We start from the raw sequence: 15,795 nt of genomic DNA, 5'->3' as shown, positions 1-15,795 counted from the left end.
AAGTAGTCGAATGTTCAAAACGTCGAATGATAAAAATGTCGAATGCTCAGAACATCGAACTGTTAATTCGTCGAATGCTCAAAACGTCGAATGATAAAAACGTCGAATGCTAAAAACATCGAATCGTCAAAAGTTCGAAAAAGTTCTTTGTCTTCAGTAGACATTAACTTAAAACAAAGAACTTTTTCGAACTTTTGACGATTCGTTGTTTTTAGCATTCGACGTTTTTATCATTCGACGTTTTGAGCATTCGACGAATTAACAGTTCGATGTTCTGAGCATTCGACATTTTTATCATTCGACGTTTTGAACATTCGACTACTTTACCATTCTACTACTTGGCAATTCGAACAGATGGCGTTTCGACTACTTTACCATTCGACTACTTTACCATTCTACTACTTGACATTTCGAACAGATGGCGTTTCGATTATTTGAGCATTCGACGATTTGAGAATTCGACGTTTTGATCATTCGACGTTTTGAACATTCGACGAATGGAAAATTCGATGATTTAAGCATTCGATGAATTAACAATTCGATGTTTTTAGCATTCGAAGTATTGACGATTCGATGTTTTTATCATTCGACTAAATGACGATTCGAAGTTTTTAGCATTCGACGTTTTTATCATTCGACGTTTTGAGCATTCGACATTTTGAACATTCGACGTTTTTAGCATTCGACGTTTTAAACATTCGACGTTTTGAACATTCGACGAATTGAGAATTCGATGTTTTTAGCATTCGATTAACTGAAGATTCGATATTTTTAGCATTCGACTACATGACGCTTCGATGTTTTTAGCATTCGACGTTTTTATCATTCAACGTTTTGAACATTCGACGTATTGACAATTCGATGTTTTTAACATTCGACGAATTGATAATTCGACGTTTTGAACATTCGTCGTATTGACGATTCGACGTTTTTAGCATTCGACGTTTTAATCATTCGACGTTTTGAACATTCGACTAAATGCCGATTCGATGTTTTTAGCATTCGACGTTTTGTCCATTCGATGTTTTTAGCATTCGACGTTTTGTCCATTCGATTACTTGGCATTCGACTATTTGATCATTCGACGACTTGGTGATTAGGGGATATGCATGCGTCTCACTTCTAGGCCAAACTTGAGGTGTATATATTTACGTTCCTGAAAGGTGCGCAGTAGGCATACTTTGAGCACATAACAGAGCTGAGTCTGGAGGAGTGGGAAATTTCTGGAAATGTAACAGTATGGGGACCCGACTGTAATTCTATTTTCTAATTTGAATTTCATTTAATTAATTTTTTAAATTAGCTAACGTAAAAGTTTTTCTTAATTCACGTTCATACTTTTAGAAATGATAAGACTTCTTATAAAGTTTCAAATATTACGGAAGTTTAGAAAAATTATTCCAATTTTTATTTTATAATTAATGGTATTTATATTAAAAACAGTAATATTTTAAAAAATAATTTTTTTTTGGAAACGTAATATATAAAAAAAAGCAGGCTTCGCACTCATCTACTAACATCTATACTATTTACTCCTTTTTTTGTCAAATTTCTGACACTAAAAGATACATTTTCACAAATTACATTAGTTTAAATCCTCTAATGATTGAAAAAAAAATTATTCTCAATCAATTTTTTGTGATTCGATTAAAACGAGATTTTTTTAATCGTCAAATTTTAATTTTTCCATTGCTACTTTTTACTACTATTTTCAGATTTAAAGCTACTTTCTGCTACTTTTTTAAAAGTAATTGTCGAGTGCGAAGCCTGAAAGAGTAATAATTTATTAATTATTATTTGACAATGGTATTGAATTCTATAAATATTTCATTATTTTAACCTCTTAAAATATGTGACTTCTTTTTTTTAGATTCTGATCAAAGTGAGGGTGGAGTCCCATGACAGCGTTTTGCGTTGCGTCGTAATGGGAGAGAAAAAAAAGCAAATATACGTTTGCTGCATTCTCTCTCATTACAACGCAACGCAAAACGCTGCCATGGGACTGCGGCCTCAAGCTCTGATGATTAAAATCGAGCCTTAAGATGTAGTGACGATAAAAAAAAGTTATAAATAATTAGGCATCACAGACCGTTACAATTTTAAAAATTATATTAAAGCCAAATAATGTAATTAAAAGTTTTAAAAAATATGTTAACCCTTTGAGTCATACATTTTTCATTTCATTGAAATCTATTGAAACTGGTTACTCGGGGGTTTTTGGGGTCGCTGAATACGAATCTGGCATCAGATTTTCAAAATTCAAAATGGCGGATCCAATATGGCGGACGCGAAAATAAAAAATGAACAGAATTTGCTTGGAACTCTTTACTCGGGGGTTTTTGGGGTCGCTGAATACGATTCTGGCATCAGATTTTCAAAATTTAAAATGGCGGATCCAATATGGCGGACGCGAAAATAAAAAATGAACAGAATTTGCTTGAAACTCGTTACTTGGGGGTTTTTGGGGTCGCTGAATACGAATCTGGCATCAGATTTTCAAAATTCAAAATGGCGGATCCAATATGGCGGACAAACAAACAAATGACAAACGACAGACTTACACGAACGATTCTCTCCACAGGTAAGTACCGACTTTAATCAAACAAATAAAAATCGACACAATTAACACAAACAATTTCCTCCACAGGTGAGTATCGGCTACAATCGGACAAATCACAATCAACAGACTTACACAAACGATTATCTCCACAGGTAAGTACCGACTTCAAACAAACAAATGACAAACGACAGACTAACACGAACGATTCTTTCCAAAGGTAAGTATCAACTTCATTCAAACAAACGACATTCGAGAAACTATTACTAACGATTCTCTCAACAGGTTAATATAGCTTTTACGTTGAAAAAAGGTATTTTATTGAGTAGAAGCAGTATTATTGTATGTGTTTTTTTACATAACATCCTGCATTAAGTTTGACATTTTCAGTAACTTATCGGTTAGCAATTCTTTACTAATATCTACAGTTTGTTCAATCGGATTGGCAAAAATGGTACATTATATTCAGTATCAAAAAATTAATTCTTTTTTTTTATAGACAGAAATACTATGAAGAGGATTTTACGTTAAACGAGTTACCTGACTGTGGATTGTCAGGATTCATTCACTTTTGATTTTACTCTTTAATTTTATCCGAACGTTTTGAATCTTCTAAGTTTATTAATAAATTTATTAATACTCATGCCAGATTCGTACTCAGCGACCCCAAAAACCCCTAAGTAACCAGTTTCAAGCAAATTCAGTTTATTTTTAATTTTCGCGTCCGCCATATTGGATCCGCCATTTTGAATTTTGAAAATCTGATGCCAGATTCGTATTCAGCGACCCTAAAAACCCCTAAGTAACCAGTTTCAAGCAAATTCAGTTTATTTTTAATTTTCTCGTCCGCCATATTGGATCCGCCATTTTGAATTTTGAAAATCTGATGACAGATTTGTATTCAGAGACCCCAAAAACCCCTGAGTAACCAGTTTCAAGCAAATTCAGTTCATTTTTTATTTTCGCGTCCGCCATATTGGATTCGCCATTTTGAATTTTAAAAATCTGATGCTAGATTTGTATTCAGCGACACCAAAAACCCCCGAGTAACGAGTTTTATGAAAATAGGTTTGAAATTTCATCTGAAATACTTTTATTTTATAAAATATTACAAAAAATTGTTATTTATTATTAAAAATTATAAAAAAAATTTCAAAAAAGTAATTGTAAATATAGTTTAGGATCTAATTTGTAAAGAAAAAAAATTATCATCTCAAAAATTAGTAAGGATAAGTAAAAAATGAATTTTTTCTGAAAAAGAAGCATTATTTTTTGTTATTTATTTGTTTATAATATTTTTATTATTAACAAATTGTGAATCAACAGTTTTCTTAGACTTGTTTAGGTATGAGGAACATGCCCGGAAAAAAACCCTAAATTTATTAATAAATATGCCATAGAAATACTGAAAACTGAGAAGGAAAAGGTGGGTCGCTGAGCGACCCACTGTGACGCAAAGGGTTAAAATTGAATCTCAATTTTTCGACCAAATTTTGTAACTTTATTCGTCAATTAAATTAATTTTGTCGAAATTTTTACGCACGTGGTGACAACATTTTTACTATTTTAATCGCGCAGTGTGTTTGAAAATTTACCTTTGCAATAATTTGTGTATTTAAATTTATTTTCATTTAAATGGCATAAATAATTAAAAATAAATAGTTTTTGACAAGTGTATAAAATTGTGTACTTGAAATGTATAAAACATCATCTGCTTAAGTATTGTATTTTGACTCGAAGATCTAGTGTCTATTAAAAAATTAAAATACCAAGTCGTGTTTAGTGTAGTGGTTATCGTTCCGGGTTTCAAAGTGCGTATTCGTTAGGTTCAGGTGTTCGCGTCCCCCCTGCGTCAAATATTTATTTCATAAGTTTAAATTAATTCCAAGGTATATAAATGCAAAGTAAAATATAAATATTTTTAATAAAATAATTAATTATTTTTTTTAATTATATTTACTTTTTCTCTTTTATTGGATAATAAGAATTTCAAATAATTATGATACACAGTGTAAATCTAATATTATTATCCTAGTCAATTTGACTATTTTTTCCTGATTGCATCTACTAATTTTCCTGGTCACTTTAACTATGCTTGAATTTTATTACTTTGACTAGGATTCTATAGTTGGCTCCTCTCGTAACTAGCAAACCTAGTCAATTCCTGGTATACGGGTCCTAGGCATTTTTTTCGGTGTATCTCTCAAAAATATTAAACAAAAACAATTACAAATTGCATTATTCTATAGAAAAATTATAGAAAAATTTTATTAATAACTATAGAAAAATTATAAAGTGAGTATAAAAATTGTAATATAATTAAGAATATAAATTTATTGTCAAAAAAATTATTTTATTGCCAAAATGCAGACGACAATCGACTCGAGCTCCAGGAAAAAAATAAAATTGCAAACGAATATAAATAAGATCTTCTCTTGTTTTGTTGAAAACTTCACGCTTCCAAGCGGATTTTTAAGATTAAAAGTCGATTTTCGGCTGCATTTTGGCAGAAAATTCTACACAATTTCTATATAATATTGGAGTTTACTGATTTGTCTTTTTTTAAATTAATCCTTGGAGTTTTGCGCATCAATACATGGTAATTTAATATTAAAAAACATTGCGAACATTCTTCAATTTCCAATTGTTTAAAAGAATTTTCAATAACAATTATAATTATAATTTAGTGTCAGAAATTTGACAAAAAAAGGAGTAAGTAGTATAGATTTTAGTAGATGAGTGCGAAGCCTGCTTTTTTATATATTACGTTTCCAAAAAAAAATTATTTTTCAAAATATTACTGTTTTTAATATAAATACCATTAATTATAAAATAAAAATTGGAATAATTTTTCTAAACTTCCGTAATATTTGAAACTTTATAAGAAGTCTTATCATTTCTAAAAGTATGAACGTGAATTAAGAAAAACTTTTACGTTAGCTAATTTAAAAAATTAATTAAATGAAATTCAAATTAGAAAATAGAATTATATTCAATATTACAATTGTTAATAAATTATATTTTATTTGTCTTCAAGAAAACTTAAGTACTTTCTAAGTTTAAAATAAATGCAATTAATTTATAATTATGAAAGTAAAATTAAGTATAATACAATAAAGAATTCTTAATCTCGTTATTTAATTAAAATACAAACTAATTCTATAAAAATAAAGAGCTTTTGAAAATATCAAAAAATCTTATTATTAAAGGAATTATTAAATTATTCCAAAGAAAAAATATAAATAAAAACGATTTAAAAATAAAATGTTTCATAAATTAGTTATTAAAAAAAATTTCCACATTTCTTTAAACAATAATAATAATATTTATTATTATAATTTTTATTATTATTAATATAAAATAAAAACAGCAACTTACCTCAAAAATGCTATCCGTAATTGATATAGAACATTTAATTAATTACCAGTTAATTAAGACTTCACTTAAATTTATTTTCACTATACGGAGCGAAATTGGCAAGAAATTGAATTCACTTGACAAATTTCTATACCAAGAACACCTAGCTCCATCTCTCGAACAAACTTTTCACTTTCCTCAAATATGACAAATGTGGGGCCTTTTTCCAGTGGCGCATTTGTCCAGTGGCGCATTTGAGAACTTACCGATTGTATCGAAAAGTATCGAAGTAAAAAATGGGCAATGAGAATGTAAAATCTTAATAGAAGGGTGTTTTTAAAATTGTTTGTACATGTGAAGGTGGCGCTGCAGTCGTATGTTATTTAAAAAGAGCGCAAATATATAAATTTTATTTTTGTTAAGAGAAAGTACTCATAATAAATCTTATTTTGCATTGTCAAAAAAAACGTCAACATTTCAAATATAAATAAGCAAATTATGAGACGCATGCATATCCCCTAATCGCTAAGTCGTCGAATGATGAAATAGTCGAATGCCAAGTAATCGAATGATAAAAACGTAGAATGCTAAAAACATCGAATCGTCATGTAGTCGAATGCTAAAAATATCGAATCTTCAGTTAATCGAATGCTAAAAACATCGAATTCTCAATTTGTCGAATGTTCAAAACGTCAAATGTTTAAAACGTCGAATGCTACACGGAAAAAAATTTCTTATAGAAAACACAAACTTTTTCGTAAAATATACAAATAGGTTAAGTTGTGCTTTATACAGGCGAGTTTTGTGTTTCCAACAGGGAGTATAGACTTAAGGAGACCAATGTAGTGTGTATGAAATCAACCATTTTATGTCGGAAGTTCATAGTTCTGAATCTTCTCGTATAGCGCGCAACGATCGCATATATAGCTGAAGTTTTAAAATGAACATGGATTTCTATAAGTTTACTAATTCATGTATGACGGGTTCCACGTCAAGTGACCCAGGTCAAAAATTTACATGGAATATTTGAAAAATTTGTAGTTTCTTTAAAACAAAACGAAAATACGTTTTCTATTTTGGGTTTTTCTGCTGTTTTTCAACACTTTCTAATGGTGTAAACAAATGTAGAGAAAAAAAATTTTTTGACCTTGAAAAATTAAATTAAAAAATAAAATTTCATTTTTTTATCAAATGGACAGTTTTTATTTTTTAAAAAAAAATTTTATCATAAAGGTGAGGTTTTTTCCTAAAAAAAATGTATAGGTCAAAACGTGGGACAAGAACTTTTAACTGGTCAAAATAAACATTTACTTCTGCAGTGCACCGACCCACAGTGGAATTTTTTTTACAATTTATTATTAAAAAATGTCTACAGCTTACAATTTTTAACCGATTTGAGTGTTCTTTGTCTTAAATTAAAGGGGAATAAATTCTTAAGACATCCTTCGCGGACAATTTTGGGGATTTTAATTATTTATAATTTTTTTTAATCAAAGTTAAAAAATTAATACACTTTTTTAAAAAAGGACGTTTATTTTCTTATTCCGTTGCTGCACATGATCTAAATCAATTCAAATTCTTCCAATATGACAACCAGATAATTACTAAAGCATAAAATAATTTATTTCAATTGTTATAAACAATATACAGCCCAACAACGCGCAGGGGCGGTGGATTGCAGAAGTAAATGTTTATTTTGACCAGTTAAAAGTTCTTGTCCCACGTTTTGACCTATACATTTTTTTAGGAAAAAACCTCACCTTTATGATAAAATTTTTTTTTTTTAAATAAAAACTGTCCATTTGATAAAAAAATGAAATTTTATTTTTTAATTTAATTTTTCAAGGTCAAAAAATTTTTTTTCTCTACATTTGTTTACACCATTAGAAAATGTTGAAAAACAGCAGAAAAATCCAAAATAGAAAACGTATTTTCGTTTTGTTTTAAAGAAACTACAAATTTTTCAAATATTCCATGTAAGACCAAAAATTTAAACTTTGACCCCCTCCAGTTTTTATATTTGTTTAAATAAATTAATAATATTTGATATTTTTTATTGTATCTAATAGGACTACTGTTTGTGCAAACTTTTTACCTGATCCCAAACATTTCAAATTTAGACCTGGGTCACTTGACGTGGAACCCGTCGTATATACTATATATTCAAATTATAAATATAATAATAATAAGATAACAATACAAAGTCTATATACTATAGGGCTCGGATTGTGCGACTTTTTTTGTGAAAAAATGTGCCTAATCGACTTTTTACAGATTTTTTTGATTAAGGAGTGTCGATCGCTTGACATAACCTCAAACTAAAAAGTGATTTTTAACAGCAAATAAAACCATAATTAAAATGATTTCACCAAATTCTGAAAGATCCAGTTGTACAATTATCAGAAAAAATTAGGTTGGACCAAGATTTGTTGTAAAATCATAATTGTTAAACATTATGTGTTTTTTCTTTAAGGGTCAGTAACCAATTAAAATTTTTATCCAATTTTGATAAATAATAGCTTATTCTACTCTTTGAAACATTCTCTACATTTCCACTCGTTGAATTTTGTTTAAAATATTTTGTTCAAAAGTTATTAAAAAAAAATTTTTTTATTTTATTTGCTTAACTTTTGAACAAAATATTTTAAACAAAATTTAACGAATGTAATTGTAAAGAATGTTTTAAAGAACACAATGAGCTATTATTTGTCAAAATTGTTAGATCACTTTTTAGTTTGAGGTTATGTTAATAACCTCAAACCTCAAATTACAGTAATAATTAATTTTACTATAAAGGTCATGTTATTCAGTGGCCACGTGCCTATTAAAACTTTATTAAAATTATTGATAGAACTTTAAACTCTTTTAATCAATTTTATTATAACTTTTATAAATAATTAAATTTTTTGAAGAATTTCTTTGTTTTTTTTAAATTGAATCCTTTCGTGAAGTTTTATAATAATTGTATTAAAAATAATTGAATTCTTCCGAAGAATATTATTATTTATGAAAGTAGAATTCATTGGCATAATTTTATATAACCTATTTATTATTTGAAATTATTTTTAATTTCAAAATACAGCAAAAATAAGGTTAGGACGGTTAGGACTTAATCAAGCAACTATATATGCGATCGTTTGCCATCTACAGGATGTACACGTACTACTGATGTACTTCCGACAAAATGTTGCGCCTTTCAGTGAAGTACATGCATATAAGATTGGTCTCCTTAAGTCTATACTCCATGGTTTCCAACAAGCTGGTTTGTGTGTACCACAAACCAATCTGTTCTAACACCAAGAAATCCACGCATGCGCAAAAAAATTCAAGTGAACGTCTGCTTGTCGTCTGCTGCGTGACTGTTTAAGCTGTTGAATCATAAACTGAAGTTTGTGACAAGACTCATTCTGGTTTGTGTATTTCCCAAACTCAGCCGTTTGTGGATACTACAACCGCCGTTCATAGATGGCACAGGAAATTTTGTAATTTTCACAGGAAATTTTTTTCCGTGTAAAAACGTCGAATGTTCAAAACGTCGAATCGTCATTTAGTCGAATGGTAAAACCATCGAATAGTCCATTCGTCGAATGCTTAAATAGTCGAAACGCCATCTGTTCGAATTATCAAATAGTAGAATGGTAAAGTTGTCGAATGTTCAAAACATGGAATCGTCATCTGTTCGAATTGCCAAGTAGTAGAATGGTAAAGTAGTCGAATGGACAAAAAGTCGAAACGCCATCTGTTCGAATTATCAAGTAGTAGAATGGTGAAGTTGTCGAATGTTCAAAACATGGAATCGTCATTTAGTCGAATGCTAAAAACATCGAATCTTCATTTAATCGAATGCTAAAAACATCGAATTCTCAATTCGTCGAATGTTCAAAACGTCGAATGATAAAAACATCGAATCGTCAACATGTCGAATGTTCAAAACGTCGAATTATCAATTTGTCGAATGCTCAAAACATCGAATTGTTAATTCATCAAATGCTTAAATCATCGAATTTTCCATTCGTCGAATGCTCAAAACGTCGAATGATAAAAACGTCGAATGCTAAAAACATCGAATCGTCAAAAGTTCGAAAAAGTTCTTTGTTTTAAGTTAATGTCTACTGAAGACAAAGAACTTTTTCGAACTTTTGACGATTCGATGTTTTTATCATTCGACGTTTTAAGACGAATTAACAGTTCGATGTTCTGAGCATTCGACGTTTTTATCATTCGACGTTTTGAACATTCGACTACTTTACCATTCTACTACTTGGCAATTCGAACAGATGGAGTTTCGACTACTTTACCATTCGACTACTTTATCATTCTACTACTTGACATTTCGAACAGATGGCGTTTCGACTATTTGAGCATTCGACGATTTGAGAATTCGATGTTTTTAGTATTCGACGTTTTGAACATTCGACGAATGGAAAATTCGATGATTTAAGCATTCGATGAATTAACAATTCGATGTTTTGAGCATTCGACAAATTGATAATTCGACGTTTTGAACATTCGACATGTTGACGATTCGATGTTTTTAGCATTCGACTTTTTTATCATTCGACGTTTTGAACATTCGACGTATTGACAATTCGATGTTATTAACATTCGACGAATTGACAATTCGATGTTATTAACATTCGACGAATTGATAATTCGACGTTTTGAACATTCGTCATATTGACGATTCGATATTTTTAACATTCGACGAATTGATAATTCGATGTTTTTAGCATTCGACGTTTTGTCCATTCGATTATTTGGCATTCGACTATTTGATCATTCGACGACTTGGCGATTAGGGGATATACATGCGTCTCCGTCTGGGATATCTCTATGTAGCAAACGTTTTAAATACCTTTAGCAGCCAATGATCGATTAGTATAACAGAAAATATTTATTTTTTTTATTTAAATAAATATTAATCAAAGAAATATAGCACTTTTAGTGCATGCAAAAGACTGCTTCTGACATAAACAAGATAATAATTATGATAATAATTATTAAAACATTTAATGGTTTTAAATAATTGTAGTGTGCTTCTAACCCTGCTGGAAGTAAAGAGATACAAAGAGATTAAAAAAAGGGGATAAAAAAAGATTAGAAAATATAATAGTTTGGAGATGCAAAATGGATACTTAAAAGAGATACAATTTTTTTATCTCTTTCTATAACTTTATATTTATATATCTTTTTATCCCTTCTAATCTCTTTATATACAGTTTTAGATATAGAAATATATAGAAAAAAATATATAGAAAGAGATAAAAAATTGGGGATGCAAAGTGGTGAATTAAAGAAGATAGAACTTTTCAATCTCTTTCTTTTCATACATTTCTGTCTTCCTCTATCCATTTTCACATCCTTTCTAATCCAAAGGAAAGTAAAAAAGGAGATACCCCTTATAGAAGAAATCGATTAATTTCAATTAAAAACTTTCTCTATTGTTGTTAATTGAGTTTCTTAATCGTGTTGTTTTAATTCATTACGATTAACTATATAAAAAATTTGCAAGTAAATCTTTAATAAATTTTTAGAAAAGTTTCGATGCTTTGTGAGTTTAAAACTAATTTTGGTTGTCTATTACTGATAAACATTTATTGGTTAAATATATTTACAATAAACTATAAAAATATGGAAGTTATAAACTCAAACAAAAACGTACAATCGCACAGTGCATAACACACGCTTTCTGATCTACGGATCTACTGACCCGACGCCATGACACATAACAGCTGGGAAAATCGACGCATGCGCGTATAAGTTTATGAGTATGTATATAGAAAGGGATATACTATAGTAGATTAGAAGAGATAATCTTATTATATCTCCTCAAATCCCCATATTCTTAACTATCCCTATCTCTTCTAAATAAAGTAATAGGAGATAGAATATGGGATTGAAAGAAGATTAAAAGAATAACATTCGGAAAAGAAGAATGATAAAAAGGAATAAAAAAGGTTTATAGTTTTGCAGTCTCGCATTTCTATCTTTTTCTATCTCAATAATGGGAATAATGGTAATAAATAAGTGTTAATAAGATCCTACATAAAAAGCGATGGAAGGGTATAAATAGGATATCAATAGTTATTAAGAAAAGGTTATAAATGTGGAGAAAGAAGAGTATCGAGAACTTCTGTCATAAAAAGAGATAGAAGTTTATAGACAGGTTATAAAAAGGTATTGAGAATACCCCAGTAGCACGTAATATTACAGCGATATTGGGAACATTGCCTTAACATTACCAATATTGCCTCAATGTTGTGGCATATTGCTGGAATGTTCCCAATATTACGTGCTACTTGGGTAGGTTATTAATAGGTATAAAGAATAGTGTCTATAAGGTCTAACATTGAAAGAGATACAAGGAAATAGACAGGATTTTAAAAGTAATAGAGAAAAGGTGATTGAAAGGAATAACAAAAAGTTGTAATAAGATTGTATATAAAAAGAGATAGAAGGGTTTAAAATGGCTATTAAAAGTTATTCAAAAAAGGTGATTAAAAGAAATAGCGAACAAGTTGATAGAGGTAGGAATAGAAAGGCATAAAGAAGTATAGGTAAGAGATTAAAAGTTATACATTATTCATATCTCTTTCTATATTAGCAATAGAAAGGGATTAAAAGAGAAAAGGTTTCTATCTATTTACTTCCAGCAGGGAAGTGTACAGTAAGTTCAATATGTATACGGTATTTTTAAAACTGTTGAACTTTCAAATTTAAATTTGATCTATAAGAAAATAAATTTTGTTTAACTAAATGTAAATAATAAAGATGCAAAGCACTTTCAGTGCATTTTAAAGACTGAATTTGTTTAATGTTCATTATTTGCAAACGAAATTCCCTGTGATTGAAAAAGAAAGCAATATTTTTCATTGATCATTAATTTATAGGAAAATCGAAATGAATCGATTCTGAAAACGATTTTTTTTGGTCGATTAATCAAAAAAATCGATTTTAAATTTTAGAGATTGATTTTTTAAATCGATTCTTTTTTTTCGAGATCGCCCATCCTACTCTGTCGCGACGCGAGGAGAGCAAGTGCTGGGGGAGCGGAGGCAGACGACGCAAGTTTGGTGCGTGGTCGCTACTCTCTCCTTGCTTTCACGATGAACGCGAATACGGTGGCTGTGTGTGACGTATTCATATTGCTCTATATATTAATACATAGCGCATCGTTACAACTTTTTTAAAAATTTTGTTTAAAAATGTAAAAGTAACTTTAAAAATATCATTGCCAACTTGTAGAACATTAAAAAACGCTTCGATTGACCTATTTTTGGACCTAATTTGGTCAGAAATGACAAAATTATTGGTATTTTAAAATCTAGAAATTGTAGAAAATATAATTTTCTCAACTTTGCAAAAATTTTAATATAAAATATATAATTTTTATTCAGTTGTCATAATATTACATACTAATTACTAAACATAATTTGTTTTTAGAGTCTGTCCATGGAGATATACCTTCTATCATACGCTTTGCCGCTTCAGTCCGACATTTGTTCGAGATATATTAATCAAGCAATTTCTTCAAATTCCACGTTGAATAATAGTAATTAAGCAACAAGGGGACAAATTGGGCTGCCTTTGTTTCCGTGTTATTATAATATTTTTTATTCCTAATGCACAAAAGTGTCCATTTCAGATAGCATGGGACCAGCTGTTATTTTTGTCCATGGGAGCCCATGGGATCGAACAAATAAATGACTTTACTCCCTGTCGTCAGCTATCTGAAAGCGCCATTTTTGTGCATGTGGGATAAAAAAGTATTTTGATATCATGAAGTAGTAGTTTTTTGATCGTCTTATTTTCTAAATACCCACATACAGAAATGTGAATTATTATTAATGAAAACTAGAAAAGAGGTTTGATTTTTATAACAATTGAAATTTATATAAATGTTTTAAATAAATAACTTTCATGTTTTAAAGTGTAATGCGATTTTTATTTTAATTAAGAATACAGTCTTATAAAAGTATTGTAGTTTCTCCGAAGATAAAACAGGGTGAGCTGGATGAAGCCGGAAAGTTCTGACTAAACATGATAAGCAAATACGCAAACGGAGATGATTTCGTCTACCTTTGACATAACAATTAAATGGTATTTTCTTCAAATACTGAAATTATTAATTCAAATAATTAAAAAAATAATTCTTCACAAAGTTCTTTAAGAATTTTTAAAAACATTACTAAAGTTGTTGCGGACTATTTTTAGAAAAATCTCATATAATTTGTAGAAATGATGTTTAATATCTGTAGAATTCATTTTTGATAACTATTTTTAAAAAAACTTTAAATTTAACTTAGAATTTTTATTTTTAAGTTGAATAATGAAGACAGAAATGAAAAGTCAAAAGAAAGAAGGTACATAATCGAAAACACGGGAAAGGGCAGAAAGCGGAAGAATATGTCAAGAGAAGAAAAAATGTATATGGAAAATAAGAGAAGAATGAAAGAAGAAAAAATAAGTTTAAGAATAAAAAATGAAAAGAGAAACTAGATGATAGAAGACGCAAGAAAAAAAAAAGAATAAAATTAAAGAATTTTATGCATTAAAGAAATCTCACGAAATAAGAAAAAAAATAAATTTTGAACATTTCCATAGACATTAATTTGGAACATTTGTATTTCTCTGAATCAATCCTATTCATCCCATCAATAAAGAATGACAAATTTCCATCAGATGTTTCTGAATTGATGTTTCCTTAATCAGATGTTTCCTTAACTTAAACAATACATTAACTTTTTATTTGGAATTTGTGTGAATTATTGAAAATATGTAGTACTGATTTTTTTCTTTCCAGGAATTTTCCAAAATTTGGCTTTCAGTTCTGATAGTTTCCAAGAAAAAAGTTTATTACTGCTTTCAATAATTTCGTGAATATCTTAGTCACTTGAATTAGGGTAAACCAGACAATAGTCGGCCACTTAAGAAAATCTTTTTAATGAATAGGGGAGAGTCTCCAGTTGTGAAACGGGTTTTATTTTTGACCCGTAAATTGTAAACGGGTGAACGAAATTGTAAATAAAATACACCGTTCGAAAGGTAACAGAAATACGCAACTTTCATTAAAAGAAAATGTAGTGCTTCGATGAACTCAAAAAATTTTACGATACATTTTCCGAGTACATCGCTTTTGTCAAAAAAAAAAATGTCTCCAGTTGTGAGACACTCATTAAAAATTGATAAAATTTAATAAGTTTGACATAAAACGTTATGTTTAATAGAAATAATTAAATATATTAATAATATATATTATTATATACTAAATAATAATATTTATTCGCCAAAATATGACTATCAAATAAACACAATTTAATAGCTTGAACAAGAGCATTAAAATTGATTTCTTCTGAATCAATTGACTTTTTTCCACTTGACATGCCCAAAAATACTAGAAAAAAAATCAAAACAACATTTAAATAGTATGCCTGCAAATTCGTATTTTTTATGCTGCCCAGATGAGTGTTGACACCGTCTCACAACTGGTGATATACACGGAGAAAAAGGAATAGTTGACACATCCAGATACATGGATATCACGCCATATTATATTGAAAAATACGGGATATCCATAGTTAAGGTTGCTGCATCCATATTCTATGGCTGGCTGTATATTGTTGGAGCAGCAAAAGATCTATGGTTGGGTGATCCATAGTAATGGAAATGGGAAACAAAAAAATTAGAATCACTCAATTAATTAAATTCTATGTCACTTGAGATATTTTATACACATTTTTGTTAATTAATACACACCACTTATTGAATAACCGCATATTTACGAAATAAATTATTAATCGATGGGGGAGACACGAACCCTAGACCTAACGCATACTAAACACTAACGCTATCCACTACACTATATACACGCAACTACAATA

At 29.4% G+C, this 15,795-nt stretch overlaps 1 protein-coding gene across 1 annotated transcript in view; it reads left to right on the top strand.

Moving 5' to 3' along the window:
* Nucleotides 1–13,850, top strand: part of LOC122501129 (estradiol 17-beta-dehydrogenase 2) — a 174,960-nt gene extending 161,110 nt beyond the window's left edge. The window contains exon 5 of the mRNA XM_043610403.1: nucleotides 13,358–13,850. Within this exon, the coding sequence (XP_043466338.1) occupies nucleotides 13,358–13,460 (103 nt within the window). The 3' untranslated portion in view covers nucleotides 13,461–13,850. The remainder of the gene's footprint in view (nucleotides 1–13,357) is intronic.
* Nucleotides 13,851–15,795: the final 1,945 nt, after the last annotated feature.

This window comes from Leptopilina heterotoma, unplaced genomic scaffold (genome assembly GCF_015476425.1).
Source record: "Leptopilina heterotoma isolate Lh14 unplaced genomic scaffold, ASM1547642v1 Lhet_201, whole genome shotgun sequence".
In the NCBI taxonomy this organism is placed as follows: Eukaryota; Metazoa; Arthropoda; class Insecta; order Hymenoptera; family Figitidae; genus Leptopilina; species Leptopilina heterotoma.
This window is presented reverse-complemented; position numbering and strand designations above follow the sequence as displayed.